The sequence below is a fragment of the Parasteatoda tepidariorum genome, chromosome 2 (genome assembly GCF_982258835.1).
Source record: "Parasteatoda tepidariorum strain Cologne lab strain chromosome 2, Ptep-v5.0, whole genome shotgun sequence".
NCBI lineage: Eukaryota > Metazoa > Arthropoda > Arachnida > Araneae > Theridiidae > Parasteatoda > Parasteatoda tepidariorum.
Genome location: NC_141756.1, coordinates 17,894,766 through 17,913,847, shown reverse-complemented (window position 1 = coordinate 17,913,847; position 19,082 = coordinate 17,894,766). Strand labels below are relative to the sequence as shown.

General features: G+C 29.2%; 2 protein-coding genes across 3 annotated transcripts in view; one reads left to right on the top strand and one right to left on the bottom strand.

Moving 5' to 3' along the window:
- LOC107454839 (uncharacterized) overlaps positions 1 to 2,352 on the bottom strand; it is a 64,731-nt gene extending 62,379 nt beyond the window's left edge. Inside the window, exon 1 of one of the 2 annotated variants that reach the window (XM_016072158.4) lies at positions 1,918 to 2,352. In XM_016072158.4, coding sequence (XP_015927644.1) covers positions 1,918 to 1,950 — 33 coding nt within the window. In that variant the 5' untranslated portion in view covers positions 1,951 to 2,352. Of the gene's footprint in view, positions 1 to 1,775 lie in introns of both variants that reach the window. The other variant, XM_016072157.3, reaches the window with a different exon arrangement.
- Positions 2,353 to 2,483: 131 nt separating this feature from the next.
- LOC147814561 (uncharacterized) overlaps positions 2,484 to 19,082 on the top strand; it is a 44,051-nt gene continuing 27,452 nt past the window's right edge. The window contains exon 1 of the mRNA XM_087155600.1: positions 2,484 to 2,678. The gene's annotated coding sequence lies outside the window, so the exon portion shown is untranslated. The remainder of the gene's footprint in view (positions 2,679 to 19,082) is intronic.

Sequence of the window (19,082 nt, the reverse complement as noted above, 5' to 3'; positions counted from 1 at the left end):
GATTACAAGTAATTGATTACTGTAATCAAAATTGTAATCATGATTACAGCCGTAATCAAAATTTTTTGAAAGTTGTAATCATGATTACAAGTAGTTGATTACTGTAATCGACTATGTAATCATGATTACAGCTGTAATCAAACTTTGTTATCACGATTACAAGTAATTGATTACTGTAATCAATATTGTAATCATGATTACAGCTGTAATCAAAATTTTTGAAAATTGTAATCATGATTACAAGTAATTGATTACTGTAATCAAAAAATGTAATCGATTACATTTTTGGGCAACTCTGGTTCATACTATGGTAACAATCGCCAAACGTGTTTCCAAACATGTTGAAACCAAGAAAACGAATGTTAATTATAAATTAACGTAACTAATTTAAATGGTCACTAAGAGATCTAACACTAATGTTGTTAAAAAAATGACCTTAATGAAAATACTAGGCTCAGTGACGTCACGATAGCAACACCATCAGTACTGAATAACACTACGAAATCCTGCACAAAACTGAAGGACATATATATTAACACAACTAATTTAGTAATTCATTAGATTCTATAAATTTCTCCACAACGAATTAGTGCTATTTCTTTATTAATTTCGCTTTATAGTAGTTAGAGAATCGAGCTCATTTTTTTAATTTCAGTTAGTACTTATTAACAAAATAAATGGAGCATCATGGGCGTCAATCATAGTTTAGCTCCTTTTTACGCTTATCTTAAACGTACAATTTCTCAATTAATATTGCTCTTAGTATAACTAATTTTTTTAATTTCAGTTAGTAATTATTACCAAAATGAATTACGTATCAATAGCGTCAAAAATAACATGGTGGTTCAAAAATTCTTAAGCAAATTCAGTACCATTTTTCTATTAATTTTCCTTTAATAAAGCTATTATAAAAAAAGGAAAATAAGCTTTTCGTGGTGTGAGGAAGGGGCCCGCAATGAGTTTCAATTATTCTGTCTCTCCTTTTTTATTTATTTATTTTATTTTTTTTGCACGATGAACTTGTTATTAGCAAAAAAGAAGTTAAAATAAGTTCTACTCCAGGGACGGTTTTAAATAAAATCAATAATATTTATTTTTGTTAAATTTTTACGGAAAAAAAAATTGTAAATGAGGTTTAATTTGAAGGTTTATGAAAACTACCTTAATGTAAACAAATGGGAAAGAAGACGAGATGTTTTAATGAAGCACTTTAAATCGAAAAATACTTACTAAATATCTAAAAGCTTTGTAGTTTTTATTATTTGTTCAGAAAATGCCATGTTTGATTTTATGAGTATAAGTGTTTTTTTTAACTGTTTAATTTACATTAAATAAATTTGAAACACAAAAAGATATTAATTATTTTAAGCATTTTTCAAAAGTGCTCTTTTCTCTCTACCAGAAGTACCTACATTTTTACTTTGATTTGCTTCATTCTAATTTCTTTCATTTATATCAGTATTTTGAAAAATAAAATTTAATAAAAATAATTTGATATTATACATATAAAAAATGAAATAAGCATTTATATTATATAATTTTCACGTGATAAGTAAAAATAAATAGATTTCTTTTTAAAAATGAGAGCGGGAAAATTCTGGAATTTTTTTTATTTTTAAATATAACCCACATAAATTTTTTTGTATAATTACTGTCCCATTTTAAGAAACAAACAAATTTTAACTTACCCGGAACTATAATCTAATCAATAGTTTTATTTTAATAAATCACGTTTTGAGGATTATAAAATTATTTCTGAGAGTCCATAAACTTACCTGAGAAATTATTTCATATCCAGAATATCCAATGAAAGGTAAATATTGAAAAATTGGATGACTCCCATACATTTTTAAAAAAGAACAAATATTTTAACAAAACTTATTTTTTGACATCGTTCAAATAAAAACTTATATGTACCTGTATACTACCATAAGATTCGCAATTTTCCATGTTTCAAGCTTTTTATAATAAACGTTCCTCCTTAAAATTTTCTCCCCTCCTCCCTTTTGAAATCCAGTTTTTAGTGTGACACAATTAATATCCTGATCACGCAGCACTCTTTGGAAGAAATGGTTTCTCTTCTTGTTTTGAGTTTATTCTTTTTTACATCTCGTGGGGTAAGATAAGAGAAACATTAGAATGATTTTCAATTACAGGGAATAAACAAAAGGCTTGATTATCACATGGACAATTTCGTCACAGATATTAGTCCCTTTTCTTTTCTTTACTGGGAATTGTAAAATAATAATTCATTGTGACACTTGCTGATAAAGATTCGTCATTACATCATGGCACAATTTGTCGTGACATATCATTTTTAATGAGTTTTATTATCTCATCAGTTTACACTTCTGAAAGGATATAAATGGTTTTGCTAAATCAAAAGAATTTGATAAAAAAAATATATCATGGGTTTGAGATAAAAATTTATTGGCTCACATATTTATTTTCTGATGAAATCAATAAAGACTTTCTACTTCAGGTTAAAAGGGTGTCAAGGTAAATAATATACATTGATATTAGATTTAAAACAATCTTCATATTAGAAAAGTGTTGCAGGCGAAAAATAGATATGAGATTTGCATGAAGCAAAACTTCTTATTGGAAGACTGTTACGGTCGAATGTTCGAAAATTCCCTCAAAATTCCCTTACTTGTATGATAAAAAACATAATTCTGGTAAATGAAACCGAAACATACGGTATTTATATCTTTCCTTTCGTTTTAGTAATGGTTTACCGGAAATTCTGATTTTCAAAATTATAGTTCTTATTACCTCTGATTTAGTAAAAATACAAAACTGAAAAGTAAATTTAACCCGATAAATGAATTTTATGCCATGCTCTAAAGCAGTGTTCCCCAACCCCCGGTCCGTGGATCAATACCGGGCCGCCCATTTCATTAAAAATGAATTTAAATTCCCAAGTTTATACCTCAAATTAAAAATATCTGTGTTCCAATAAAATTTAATTTATTTAAAAAAAGGGTCCCCGAAGGTAGTGACATAAATTTTTTAATTTTTGTAATGTGTCATTGTCTCCGATTACCCCAAATGGAACCGTCTCATTGCAAGGAAACAAGCTCAGGGTTCTCATTGATTTAACGTTCAAGTAAGTTAAAATGTTAAATCACTTTATATTTATTTTTTGGTGTAACTGTATTTTATTTTGAAGGCATGTTTAAATACAATTAAATTAAAATTAATAAATCAAAATAATATAAAATCTTAACAATTAATGTGGTAAAATTATCAAACGCTGACAGGTCCGCGGTGATAAAAAGGTTGGGGAACACTGCGCTAAAGCATAGGTTCCCGTCCAATCTTAGATCACTGTCCACTTTGCAAGTCAAAAAGTATTCAACGTCTCCTTACATGGTACTTAGTACTTTTATTTAAGTCGCGCTTGAGCTGCACAATGGGCTATAGGCGACGGTCTGGGAAACATCCTTGAAGATGATCTAGAGACAACACACATACGCGTCATCCCGTTTTACAGAGAGGATACATTCACATACTATCCATCCAACCACAGATCGTAATTTTGACATGAACCAGAGCATGGTCAATCTCCGGTCTAGTATCCTCAAAGGTATTGATTTGTTAGGGGAACTTGGGGGACTTTGTAACCCCGACAGATTTAGCGTGCACCAGTCACCATTTTGTCTACGATAGGGAGGATGGGTCTCATGACCTCTCGGACATGGGCCTAACGCCCTATCCACCGGGCTATCCCGGCCAACGTCTCCTTGCAAAAAAATTGCCAATATTTAGAAATAAGTTATTAATATTTTTGTCCCCTTTTTAAGTCACTTTATATTTTGGTCATGATACACACTTCTATAAGACACTATTTAAGCCATTAAAAAATTGCATAATGACCGAAGCATTCATATTGGAATTATATATTACTGGTATTTATATTATTTCATGCCAATTTTGATAAAATAACTCATGCGTAAAATTTTTAAGTATTTGTATAAAAATTAATTCAACATATAACTTTTCAGTTTAAATTAAATACTTAATTAAATATTATTTTTCCTACGCTTAAAAAAATTAAATATGAAATGTTCACATGATTGCCATCGGGTCGTCTCTATATTTTAGTACAGCTTATAGCGAGAGAAGCATATTTCAGAATCAAATATTAAAGTTATATGTCATCCTTTGTTTGTAAACGACTTTTAAGAAATTTCTAATACCCCTCAAATACTAATAATCTTGCCTGCTCTTCCCTGAAGTCTCCATTAGAGGGGGGGGGGTTGATAGTGTCCACGCTGGGAGCTTATTCTCTAAAGTATCCCGATGAAATTACCAAAATGTTGTTCAGGACTATCATTAATTTAATCATTTATTTGGTAATTTTGACCTTTTGAAGTCTATGCTATTTACTAAATAGTAACAGTAATACTAAATAGTAATACTAGTATAATAGTAATGCTAAATAGTAATAGTCCCTTCTATGGTTCATTTTAAAAGGCGGTTTGTTTAAAGAATATTAATTATTTCTTTTCCTAATATATATAACAAGTGGGGAAGGAAACATGAATGATGACTCCAAATGTTTAATTAAAGTATTTTAAGAATACTTTACATCCGAAAATTTTGTCTGTTGTATGCATCATTGGATTTATTTATTTATTCACTTGCATATGTAGGTTCCATTATAAATATAAATAATGGTTAAGAAACGCTTTTCAATTTCAGAAACAGATAGCACAAGTTTGCGAAATAAGCAATAATATGCATCCAGTGTTATAGCGGGATTCGATCCCACTCTATCTATGCTTTAGAGTGGTTAGCGAACAACGATATAGCACGACAAAGATGGTCCCTAGAATTTATTATAAGTAAAATAGCCATACTTTATTGGGGTATTGTCCTTTCATGTGTTTTGAAGCGTAATGGTTTAATATCTTTGAGCTGTTCTTTGTTATTACGGTACAATCTGGTTTTCAATTTAAAAAGAGGTCTTCTATTCTTTGCATTCATCCTGCATAAGTATTTTTAATTATTGATTGTACTCGTCCTGCATATTGAGTACTTATCCTGCATATTGAACTTATCCTGCATATGTTTATTTATTGTTACATGTCCAGGGTTACGGTAGTATTCAAGCCCACTTCGCCACTTTTTGATAGCTTTTGGTGGAAAGGTGATGTTGTTCGGCCAAGAAAGCCCGTTAAAAACAATATCTAAAAGGACATTCCAGTCTTTTTTTATTTATATATTGTGAACCTTACATGTGCAGGCTCACTATAAAGTACATATAGATTTGGGCTATATAGATTTATTGTCAAGTCAGAGAAGGACATTACTATGAAGCAACAATAGTAAGGCGGAGGGAGTGGGTACGAATCCAGCCCTTTAAATGTATATTTCGTTGTGATACCCTTCTGTATCTTTTGCTATTTGTTCTCAAATTTGACTAGTACTTTGTAAAGAACACACAAGCCCTGAAACAATGAGCAATAAATGTGTAACAGTAAATAAATAAATTTAGGGTAGAAGTGGGATTCTAACCTGCTACCTTCATGCTTCCATTTCACGGTGTTAGGACAGACTGATTTGAACATTTAAGTGACTGATTTAGTACAGTCTTGTACAGACGTTTGCATAGCTACAAATATGAATTTTTATAGTAGTAAAAATGGGTAGATTGTTATCCTATAGTTTAAAAATTTCTGAAAACTACTAACTGACCAAAAACAAAGTTAACAAGCGTTTACTAAGCAAATTAGAGGTTATCAAATTGAACATATTCACGATATCTCAAATTTTACGAGTGCTGTTAAAATGACCAAACTTTACTACATTTACTACCAAACAGCATGGTAATAAAACCATTTTGCTAATTTTACCTAAAGTCATTACCAAAGCGCTTCGGAAAAAATTATCTTACTTTTTAATGTTCCCATAGAGCCGGTTAATTTTAACAAATTCTGGTAGTTTTCCCAGACTCAGTGTAGACTTAAGATTTTCATAGTGGAGGAATGTAGCGAGACATATAATGAGCTAAAAAATGTTTAAAAAAAATAAAATAAATAAACTTTAGAAAATAATTTGTTAAAAAAAAAGGCGAATAAGTTTTGGGGTATATAAATGTGATTCAAATTTGTTGTAACTTAAGTTGAACCTCGTTATCGTATTTTTGAGGCTATGGATTTATTTCAACACTGTAATTTAGGTTACAGTAAAATTTGAACCATATTGGTTCAACGCACAGTTAGTACTGCTTAACGTCGAACTAATTTTTAAAGAGCAATAGTTTATAAGGTATGGAAAATGAATTTCAATGACACTAAAAATGTTTTAAACATTGCAAAATTTCTTTTTTTTCTTCAAAAGCCCTTTTTTTTCCTTTTATCTTTAGTAAACTGCTGGAGAAAGTGATTAGGTGTTAAAAATAAATTTCACTTGAATTATATAATTTTGAATATTGTGAAAAATTAGCTATAAACGCAAAAGTAAATTGTTGCTATGGACGCAAGAGTAAATTGCTGCTATACACGTAGCAGTACATTATTTCTGTAGACGTAAGAGTAAATTGTTGCATGAAACGCAGAAATAAATTATTTTCCCCTTTTTCTAAAGTTGTTCCATCTTTTTGTAAAGTTGTATCTTAATGCATCCAATGACAACGTTAACATTTTATTTATACTATTTTTTAAAAGAATTAACTTCAAAGGGTAAACCATTGTTTTAAATCTAAAAAATTCACACGAATTAAAATTCAACTATAGTTGTTTTTTTCATTATACTCTCGATTTACTTTATCATCACTAAGCATTTAAATTTCTGAAATAAAGGGGGAAAAATGCATTGCGATTTTAGGTTAAATTGAACAAAATAATGTAGGGGAGAGTGGGATCAATTGTAACATTTTTTACTTAACTATTTTTAACTAACAAAAATCCAATATATTATTAGTATTAATTGACAGACGAGTAAAGTAGACTATCCTCTACTAGAAAAAAAAACTTATTTTAACTGTTATTATATTAGTTATTAACAATTTTTGACAGTCGTGCACTTGTTACAATTGTCCCCACTTACGGAGTCAATTGTAACAGTTCATAAATTCAACTAAAACATAGTTAATTATACATATTATCATAGTTGTGATATATTTTTTTATTGATCACAATAATAGTGATATTTTAGGAGTAAAAATAATAATGAGCTGAGACCTAAAGGGTTAAACTTTTAACTTTAAGGGGCTAAACATTTTAGTTTATGCTGTGAAAGGTGACAAATAAAATAATGCACATGCAACATAATATAAATGATATAGGAAACTATTGGTGGTTCTTAAAGAGTTAAGTAATGGTTTGTAAACATAAGATTACTATTTATTTTCAGCTGTTACAATCGTCCCTTTACTTATTGTTACAATCGTCCCCAAGACGCCATTTCAGCTTCATTTGTTAAAAACAATACTAGTTAATTAACAAAACTAATCTTTTTTTTGAAATGTTAATTAAGGTGTCCACTTACATATTCGGTTAATAATTTTTATTTGTTTAAACAAAATTACTTTGTTACAATATAATATTCTAATACCAAAAAAAAAATTACGTAGCGTGAAAATATCTTTTGGGATGAAACTCTTTCAAAAGTACATAAAAATGGTTGCCAGCAGGGGTGTACATGTAGATTTATTAAATACACCTTGTGCGCCACCTAGGAACCAAATCTAGAACCCGACACTCGAAATTTTTGCTCTGTTACAATCATACCCTGTTACAATTGACCCCACTCTCCCCTACTCATTTTTCACATAAGTTTTGAGAGAAAAAGAAGCGAATCTTTTAAAAGTGAACTTTTCGATTCTATGTTTTGCTTGTTCCAGCCATGTTTAACCTCCGTCTCAAAAAAAAAGCAAACATGTAACTGGATTTTGGGAAAAACGATTCAAAAACTTAAAAAATTATTTTGTGTAAGTAACATTTTTTTACGAATATTATGACCCCCCGCCTTTCTATACTCGGGAAGTAGTTTCTTTTTTTTTCCTTCTGAAAATGAAAGACGATTTTCTTATAGCCAATAAATATTTTATTGAATTTAATATATATATATATTGTTCATTCTGGTCCAGAACTTTTTGCCATATCTCTGTTAGTAGTATGATTCCTAGCTCATCATTTTTATTACTGGCAAAAAACTGTCATTTTTGGCCTCTTTGTTTGAACTAAAGGTATTACCATTTAAAAAATTTTGTAGAGAACAGAACATATTTTGTAGTCTCCGGCATTTATTTCTTCACAGGAGGAACCTACATGTCGAGAATAAACCTAGGAGTTTCAAATCAGCATGAACGGTTTCTCAATAATCTCTCGAGTTTACCATTTTGCGTAAATTAATGCTTTATTCATATGTCGTAGTACATTTTCGTGCATCTTAATTAAAAATTTGCAAACCAGTTTCAGCAATGACACATTCATCTAGTCTTTCATGCTTTCAGGTTATATGTTTAATTAGATGTTGATTTATGTTCAATGTTTATTTTCCGTGTATTCTTGTGTGAAATGTTTGCTCCAGTGAATGATTTATGTATCAAATGCTGCTGCTGCTAAGTTTTTTTTTTCTTTCTTTCTTGAACAGCATTTGGAACATTTCGATAGTGAAATAAGCCGAAACTGTTGCTTTTCACTTTCCATGTTTGAATTCCACACACGGAAATACATTCTAATAAAATTACCATACTGGTGAGAAAAAAAATCCTAATTCTGGTTAATAAAACCAGTTGTTAGGCAATTTTTCCGCTCATATGGTAGCAGTTCACCGGAAATCCTACAATTCTTATTACGACACATTTAGTAAAAAATACGAAATTGAAAAGTAAATTTAACTGAATAAATAGTTATAGCAACTTCTCCTTAAAACATTCACATTGAATGCGTATTACAGAAATAATTGTTGAAGCTTAGCTACAAAAATAATTGCAGAAACTGCGTTTCAACAGAAATATTCTCAAAAATGATTGCAAACTTACAAATGTCCATAAACAAAACCTCTAACATAATATTCAATAATTATATAACATATAATATTATATATAAATAAATATATATTCAGGGATTTGAACTGGCTTTTCCAGGGTACTTTTTGTGTTATATGTAAATAGCGTAGGAACACGACATTCATTTTTATTTGTAATTTAATATGAAACTTTAGTTGAAATTAAAGACCCTATCTTAAATGGTACAATAGTGAGTTTTTGAAAGTCATTATAGAAACAGCAGGAGGCTGCTTACAAAACATGCTTTGGCCATACTATGGTAACAATTGCCAAACGTGTTTCCAAGCATGTTGAAACCAAAAAAAAAACGAATGTTAATCAGAAATTTACATAACTAATTTAAATGGTCACTAAGAGATCTAACGTTAATGTTGTTAAAAAATAACTTTAATGAAAATACTAAGATAAAATTTAAGGAAATCAAGCTACTGCTTTTATTTATTTACTTTGATTTTTTTTATCTGTTTATTATTTGTTGATATTTTTGCTTCTTATCTAGACTTTTAAACTATTCCTGTTTCTTGACTTGGACGCTGAAATTTTTACTTATACTTTGTCTTTGACCTTGATTCTCAATTGTATCTTTTATGTCCTTGAGACACTATACTCATTATCTAATCACGTGAAAAATTCCATTTCTTGATTCAAATCACGTACAAAAGAAAAAAATTTACCAAGCCTCTTCAATCATTTTTCATTGCTCCTTAATGGCAAACAAATTGTTGCCTCCAAATTAAATAAGTATTAAATAATTAGATTAACCCTAGAATGTTTTATTGCATTTTACACTTATCATGTTTCATAGATTCAGGTCCTGATATTTTTGGTATAAACTATCATTTCACACAGTTTACCATTGAAATTTTATCTTTGCTATTTAATCTTTGGTTACTTAAGAAACTTGATAAATTTTCTTTTTTTTCTCAAAAATATTTACAGGAAATAGTGCGAAAGGTTTATTCTTTATAATATGCACACGTTATACTTATGATCTAAACATGTTTCATAATTTTATAATTATTTTAATTGCATTTGCTTACTGGACACAGCTTTACTCAAAGTTTATAATAAATAGAAACATAAGTTAGTTATTATTAGTAATTGAAAAATGCTTAATGATTTTAGATACGAAATTATATATATTTATCATAAAATGTGTTGCAATAAGATCATGTCAGGGAACTTTTTTTTATAATAAAAAATCGCTTTTGGTTGCAAGCTTTTAATTTGGAATACTAATCGAAGTAAAAAAGTAGTAATAATAGAGAATACTGAGAAAGGATGATAATTATATGCAGGTAAATTGTACTTTTAAATTAAAGTTAAAGAACTATTGTACAGGAAAAACATTACCTTAATAGTTTTCCTTAATTTTATGTTGATAACAACTAAAGAGTTCCTACCAGAAAAAAACTGTATCATATCATGTGATTTATCTGTCCAATGAGAATGCGCGGGCTGGTCATAATTTTATTTAATTTTTAAGTTAGTTAATACTATTTCACTCGGATAAACTGAAAAAAAATTTTTTTTGTCCAAATTATTCTTTAATGTCTACAAAAAAGAGAAACGTTTTTTAGGGAAAAGCTTTTTAATTTAAATTTCTTATATGAGACATTGTAAGAGTTCGTAAAGCAGAAATCGAAAACAATAATTTAATTGTCGCTTTTTTGTTTGCAACTTCTATATTATACATAAGTGGATTCTTATCGAAATGTATTGTCCGGAAATTTTTATATTTCCTGATTTATTACAATAATTTTTACTTTGATCAATATTTTCGTTTTCCAAATGAAATTTATCTATACTCAGTTCATTATAGTGTTTTCTAATTAACATTACCTCGCGATTCCATACTTTTGTTCGACGGTATTTTTGACCCTTTTAATATGGGGAATACCCGTAGTCTGGGATATATAGTCCAAATAGTTTGGTCGAGAGAGTGGTTGAAAGTTTGGACCCCCTTAGCGTTAATTTCACTGTTTGCATCTTTCCATATATCTTGAGAGCATTTTAAGCGAATAATAAAACACTTTTACCTTTTATGAACAATTAATAAATTTGTTTATTCAAAAAATAATTCCATGTAAAAAGTAATTTTTAATAATTGTTTATAATTTTTATAAATCTGTTTAAATATAGTAGAAAAAAATTTTGCATTGTAGAATATGCAAAGATCGCATTCAAAAGTATGTAATTTCAAGTCGCAAAATATGAAATTTTAATAGACTCAGTTGAATAGGATTCGAGAAATAAAATTTTGAAAAAATTTTCACGTTTCCATATTTTTAATTTTTTATTTGAAAAAAATCGATGTGGTTGTTTGCCTTCGAAAACGAAATACAATTGATTGGAATCATAAATGTTATTATCTATTATTATTATTATTTTGTTGTTACGTTATTATAAATGTTATTATTTATGAAATAAAATTCCAGAGAAACTTTTTTTCTTGCTAGGCTAAAAAGTGAATGCTTGCTGTACCAGTGTCAGAATCATACTTTTGACTTGTTTGTGTAAAAGGTATTTCTGAAAACTGATGAACTTGAAGCTACTTACAAAGATTTTTTATGTTCTTAGTAAATCTATACAAATTTAAAGCATTATATTAAAACATCATTTCTTTATTGTATTTCAGCTAAACGTTTTAAACTATTATCAATCGCATTATTCCATCCAACATTCACGTTTAGAACTCCAAATAAAAGCTTTCTAAAGTTGTAATTTCACATTCTCTTTCTTTTTATTTCTTTACTGAAATAAATGACAGTATTCGTTCACAAAAAAAGTAATATTAATAGACATGTGAATTTCTTCAAAAATTTCCAAGGGATTCAAAATAATATTTTCTATATAAAAATATAAATAAACAAAACGTCTAGGACAACACTCTATCCTGTCACTCGATATCTTCTAATATTATCCTATTCTATATTTAGAAACATTATCGTATTCGATATCATTATGACATAAGGATATCTTGATCACTATCGTAGCCGATAATGATCATGATATTACTGTGGTAGGTTATTAACTCTATCAATATTACTAAATTCTTGTATCCGATATTTATCGTTGTCAATATATATGGATTCGATAATAATTTTTTAATAATTTATCGATTATTTTATAAACCCATAAATGTATTTTTGTTTTTACTTGCAATAAACGTTAGGGAACTTCCTTGCAAGTAATACTTCATTGCACTCTTCCAAACGAGTTTTGTTTTGAAAACTAGTGAATATACCATTTTAAATAAATGGTTGTTACTTTATGTTGTTACTTATTTTAATATAATTATAAATTTTTGTGCTACTGCAAAAAAAAGGGGGGGGGCTACTTTATACCAATTACTGTAATAAATTGGTCAGTGGAACAGCACTTAGGTCTATAACAGTTGCCATCCTTTTGGTGACAAGATGCGCAAAAATATTTACTGTAAATAATTGCATTTTTATACACGAAATTCTTATGACATATTGATAATTGATTTTTGTTTTGTACAATTCAATTTAGCATGAAACATTACATCGGAAAATACATGTTCGGATAATCCCTGGATAGCAATGCAGAGTGATATCGTGCAAAAAGAAGTAATTTTTATTCATAAGAACTTTTGAAAATTTTGAACTATTTGACGTTTTGCTTTATTAACTTCTATAGTCTCGTTAAATTCAGATTGAAAAAATATAGAATAAGATATGCGCAAATAAGTTAAAAGTACAAAATTATTATTTCTTGCATATAAAATGCTTGTAACTTTTAAACTATTAGTTCGATCGTATAGAAATTGATCTCATACCATTCAGTGAGAAAAATACAACGCAAATAATGCCTTAATTAAATGTGTAGATTTCTTCCCTCAAATCATCCCTATTACCCTAGTTTTATACTTTTAGCTAGTAGAATAAATTAGGTTATCATTTATAATAGCATAATAAAACTTTTTATGAAAAAAAACTTGAGTATTACTTTTTTTCGTTTAAAAAGTCTAATCTTACAGGACATAATTGGTAAATTTAGTTTTTCAAAAGAAAAATCTTGTAAATAATATCATAACTTTTACAATGTTTGCTAAACCAGATTAACTATACTATTCATAGGAATAAATAAATCATTAAATATTTTTTACACCACCAATTTTATTTTATTCTATAACCGTCATTGAACAGCCGACCCAATTTTTTGGGTTTACGACTATTGATGTCTAGCTCTGTAGCTTTGTAATTTTGAACCCAATCCAGAAGACAAGGGAACTCTTTGATCAAGTATTGTGAGAAATTTGCCATCGTGGAGGGGTTTTTGTTGCAACTATCCCGCATATGCGCTACATGGAGAGGAAAATCATGAAAATTTCCCACGGTTAGCCTGACGCCAAGGGGACTTTAACCCATGATCCGTACACCACTGAGGATATTTTACATCAGCACAGTGGTTAGTGCACGCTGGATGCAGAATTCAATTTAGAAACTTTAACATAATTTTGAAATATGACAGAGTAGAATTTGTCGTTTCTGTTAAATAATTCTGACAAAAATCATTTTAGGCTTTGTACTTTGCTCAAATACATTTTCAGTTCCAGTTCAATTGGTTTCTCTAAAATGCCATTTTATCTAAGATAATGTCTTAAAATGGTATATTTGTTGTACTTGAAAGCAATTATTATTTATCTTTGTAACTTTTATTAATTGTTATGTCCTTTTCAGAATATGCTTTAGTCCTTAACATAATTTTAAAATATGACAGAGTAGAATTTTTCGCTTCTGTCAAATAATTCTGACAAAAATCATTTTAGGCTTTGTACTTTGCTCAAATACATTTTCAGTTCCAGTTCAATTAATTTCTCTAAAATGCCATTTTATCTAAGATAGTGTCTTAAAATGGTATATTTGTTGTACTTGAAAGCAATTATTATTTATCGTTGTAACTTTTATTAATTGTTATGTCCTTTTTAGAATATGCTTTAATCCTTAACATAATTTTAAAATATGACAGAGTAGAATTTTTCGTTTCTGTCAAATAATTCTGACAAAAATCATTTTAGGCTTTGTACTTTGCTCAAATACATTATCAGTTCCAGTTCAAATAATTTCTCTAAAATGCCATTTTATTTAAAATGATGTCTTAAAATTTAATATTTTTTGTTCTAGGAAGTATCTAGGAATGATAATGTTATATTAAAAATCATGTAATGACATGAACATAAGCGACCCAGCATTTTTTTCTGACGGAAAACAAAAGGTATATCGGATTATGAAATTGACCTACAATATGGTATTCACCACATATAAGGAAAATGTATTTTAAAATATCGCTATCTAAATTTTCAAAAATATCGGTAGTTAATGATATATCGTCATTTTAACCAGCGCAGATCTTTAATACCAAAAATGAAATTTCTTAAAGCAGTAAAAAGAATCATATTTTCTAGTTACATTCATTTTACAACCACTTTACAAAGATTTATTTATTTATTTATATTTTAACCTCGATAGCGCGATGTTCGGCAGCACTAATTATTTGACACTGCAAAAAAATCTGAATTTCTTACGTGTTTGCTAAGCTGCTAATAGGACAAAGAAACACTTTTTAGCCGAATAAATTTCTAAGTGACCCTCGACATCAAGATTTTTGATCACCAAAAAGTGCTTCTTTCATTATACCAAAAACAATTCAAATTGGTTTTTGAATTCCGATTCTTAAACACTTTTCATGAGCAATTTCATAAGCAACTTTCGAATAAAAAGATTAAAGAAATTTTAAGAAACTATCCAATTTTAAAGTAGACATACTTGTATAGATGAAGATATCTTCACTTAAAACAAAGGGGTGTAAAATACAAGTTTACAAGGGGGTCGTTTAAGAGAGGCCCATAAAATATATGAAGAGGGCTTAAATAGGAAAGAATTTTCTAATTGAGGTTAAAAAGTCGGGAGATATACAATGAAACCTCCAGGAAAGTAACTCCCTCCTCTATGTGACGACTTCCTCAATTTACGACCACTTCTGGAAGGCACGGAATTTTTTCCATAGACTTTGTGCTGAAGAAAACCTTTAGGAGAGACCATCAAAACCTCTCCCAGCGTCCGGCAAACTTGAGCACCAAATGCGGAAAAGGTTAATTAAGGAACCAAAAATTTTAATAAAATGTATTCAAAATATTTGTGTGATGCTCTTATTTAGAGAACTCAATTTGACGATCTCTGAAAGATATTTACAACCTCATGCAGCAGTCAGAGTACACTAAAAGCGATGCTACCAATGATTTATTTTTAGAGTTGCAAGTTAAATTAGGAAAAAAAGTTATTTTAGGAAAAACTAGGCATTCCGAACAAACAAGCTTTAAAGCTAACTAATTTTTTCTACATAAAATTAAATGCATACTTAAACAAAAAATAAAATTGTTTATTTATTTAAAATGGTTCTATCTTTCATATTTGGTAAATTTGTTTTTACACATAATTATATCAGTAGGGATAATTTTTATTGAAGTTTATATATCGATCCAATTTTCACGACGCCATCACAAGTTGCCTTTCCACATCCAGAAAATGACACTGACTAAAATTAAAATGGCTGTACCTTCGATAAAATTTTGAAGTCAATGGAGGTGATTCCTAAGAACGACCCACCTCCATTTACGACCATTTTACTGTGGAACGGAGAGTGGTCGCTCCTGGGAGGTTTCACTTGTAGAGTTCCCTAGATCAGACCGGCGGATCGGAATACCGAACTTGCGACCTCTCATCCTGATATTCTTTCTGCTGTGAGAAATTAACTGCAACTGACTGCAGGATACTAATGTCATAATTATTCATCGCACATTTTCTCCAGTATATATATGCATCTGTTAAACCACAAAACCACTACTACTCTGTTATACACTATTTTGAATTTTAATTTGTTTTTAAGTTAGTCACGCAGCTTTTGTGACTCTATCATTTTCCAGGAAAATAAAAGTGTTTATTTTTATCTTGTGATTGTTCTGATGTTGTCTTTGGTTCCGTAAAAATGTAGGAACGCTATTCTTCGTTCCCACACACTGTACTAGAAAAGGAAGATACCGTGGCAGAGGAACTTCGGCAAGCGGTGAAATAAGCAAAGATATTAACATCATTTGAAATAAATGTCTTTTCCCCTAAGTAAATACATGTTATATAACCATTAAAATATCGGTAAATTTGTTATTTTGGTTGGTACCGAATAATACAGAAAATAATTGATATTCAATTAAAATATCATTTTTCAATATGACGAAATTTTCAGTGCCATTCGCTTTGAGTTCGAAATATTGAGGTTTAACTGAAAGAAATATATATTTTTTTAATTTTTTGAAATCTGATAACCTTGGAAAACAGTTACAGGATGGTCTCGACTTCTGCTTTTCTACCTGTGTTAATTATCTATGCAATCAGCACTTTATTTTGAAAATGTATCACGTCAACGCAATTTATGTACTTTGTCGAAAACTAAGTAAAGAGGAACGAAATGAAACGAAGAGTTCATTAAATCACACACTTTTTATCTCTACTATCGACTCAATAATTCATTTTTATGAATTTCCATTCATGTTTTTCAACAAGATAATATTAAATATGTGTGACATTTTTAATGGAAAAATCATGCAGATTTGCTTAAGGCGGAACAAAATTGGAAATAGGAATTCAAAAAAATTGTGTGTGGCTTTGAAGATCAAATTTAGAGCTTTATCACTCATATAACGTACCTGGCATTATCAACTTTATTAAACGACAAAGAATAAAATGGGCAGGCCACGTTATCAGAATGGACGAAGACCGTACCGCAAAAAGAGTTTTCAATGCCAGACCAGATGGCACACGAAAAAATGGCAGGCCGAATTTGAGATGGATAGACTGCCTTGAAAAAGACCTTTTGGTCTTAAAAACTAAAAATTGGAAAACACTACCAAAAAAAGGTTAACCTGGAAAAAACTTCTTGAGAAGGTCAAGGCCCACCTTGGGCTGTCGAGATTGATTATGATGATGGAACAAAATTGCTTATCGAAAGCAACATTTGACTCCTTCTATTCATTATTATTTTTTATGAAATGTTTGAATCCTCACTAACAAAATTCAATCTTTAACAGTATAAATGACTTACGCTTGACTGAGTCCCTATCTAGTTCTGAAAAGAATTACTCTGTCCGTGAGCTTTAAGCAAGGTTTTCCGTATTCTATAATAATAATAACGATAAATTCATTCTATAATAATCATAAAGATAATGATAAATACATCTTGAGCTGTGATGGTTCAGGGGATAGAGCGTTCGCCTTCCATTGAGATAAACCGAGTTCGAATCCCAGCGTTGGTCGGTCGATGTGAATTCTGCACCCGGCTTGCGTTGTCCACAGTATTGACGTAAAATATCCTCAGTGATAGACGGATCATGCGTTCCCTAGCCATCAGGCAAACCGTGCGAGGTTTTCATGGTTTCCTTCTCCATGTAACGCTAACACCGATTAGTTCCATCAAAAAGTCCTCCACGAAAGCAACATTTCCCCCTATACTTCATCCAGGAGTTCCCTTGTCTTCTGGATTGGATTCAAAATCACGAGACTACGGAGTTGAACATTAGTAACCGTAAACCCAAAATTGGATAGGCTTCTCAACGACGATTGCAAAATAAAATTAAATATAAATTACATTTCTTAATTATATGAAATTCAATTGAACAAGTTAATATCTTAAATAAAAGGCGTTTGTTTTTTCCCGAAGAAATAATTAATGTTTATGTATATAAATCAATAACATAAAATTTACTCTTTCAATTTGTTTGAAATATTTTGGTCATTAGTATGCTAAATAATTAATGATAGTAGGGAAAATAATGAGTTGTTTTTCAATAAAGTATTCTTTATAATTTTTATAAGAGAAAAGATTAAATAAATTTTAGTTGGAATTTTTTTTAAAAATTGATATTCTGTTTCAAAGAAAATATCTCCATAGCCTGGTTTCTGAAGAAAAAAAAATGAATCAATAGTATTTCAATCAATAGCAAATTTAATTTTTTTTTATTTTAGATATTTATGAAGCTGACAATTTTATATTTAATTGAAAAAGCTATTTATTTTCTGAAAAACTTAATAATATTTCAATATCATTAACTATGAGACGGTTTTGTTAAATAAATTAAGTACAGAAATGTTTCAATTTTTGTAGTGTTCACTTATAGAAAATTTCTGTTATCATTATATTAGTTTTATTCCAAATAGAAATTTCGAAATTAAAGCTTTATATAAAAGTCCTTATTTTAAAAATACGAGAACAACTGATTGAAAAGAATGTAATATAGTTTTAAAAAAAATAATAAATTTCATTGTAACCTTCATTATAATAAAATTTCTTTTATCACTTAGAATCAAAATATTTTAAAGAAACTAAACTATACTACAGAGGCATGTATTTTTCCATGTATTGAAACTTAATCCGCATTTTATCATACACTTTATGGGTCCTTTTTATAAGAATTTTTTTTGTAAAGAATAAGTATTATTTTTAAAAAAAAATTTATATTTTGCTCAAAATATTATTTGTTTACATACTTAGCAGAAGTTAAAGCCCTTGAAAGAAGTAATTAATGCAGAGACTGATTCCACGTCAAGATGATGTGGACACAAAATATTGTAACGGATAAAAACATATTAATTATGTTACGACATTGAATCTTTTAATAAATAATAATAATTTGTCTTCCATTAAATTTTTAAGGAAAGTCGAAGTATCACATATTTAGAAAGAAAAGAAGTTTATTATGATGAAATTTAACTCTAACTTTTTAATGTTATTTAATTTGTAAGTGTAATTTTCTTCTCGTGCACTGAGCATTTCTAACTATATATAAAAATCTAATGATGTCGTCATATTTTTCCATTATTGTCGGTAAGGCTCTTATACTATCAGAGCTGACCTATCAAGCAATATTGGAGCAAAAAAGTTCGCAAGTTAGCGTTATGTTAGTATTGTGCTTATGTTAGCTCTTTGGAGCAAAAATAGATGATGAGTTGGCCTATTGTCGGTGCATTTTTGTCTTACGGGAAAT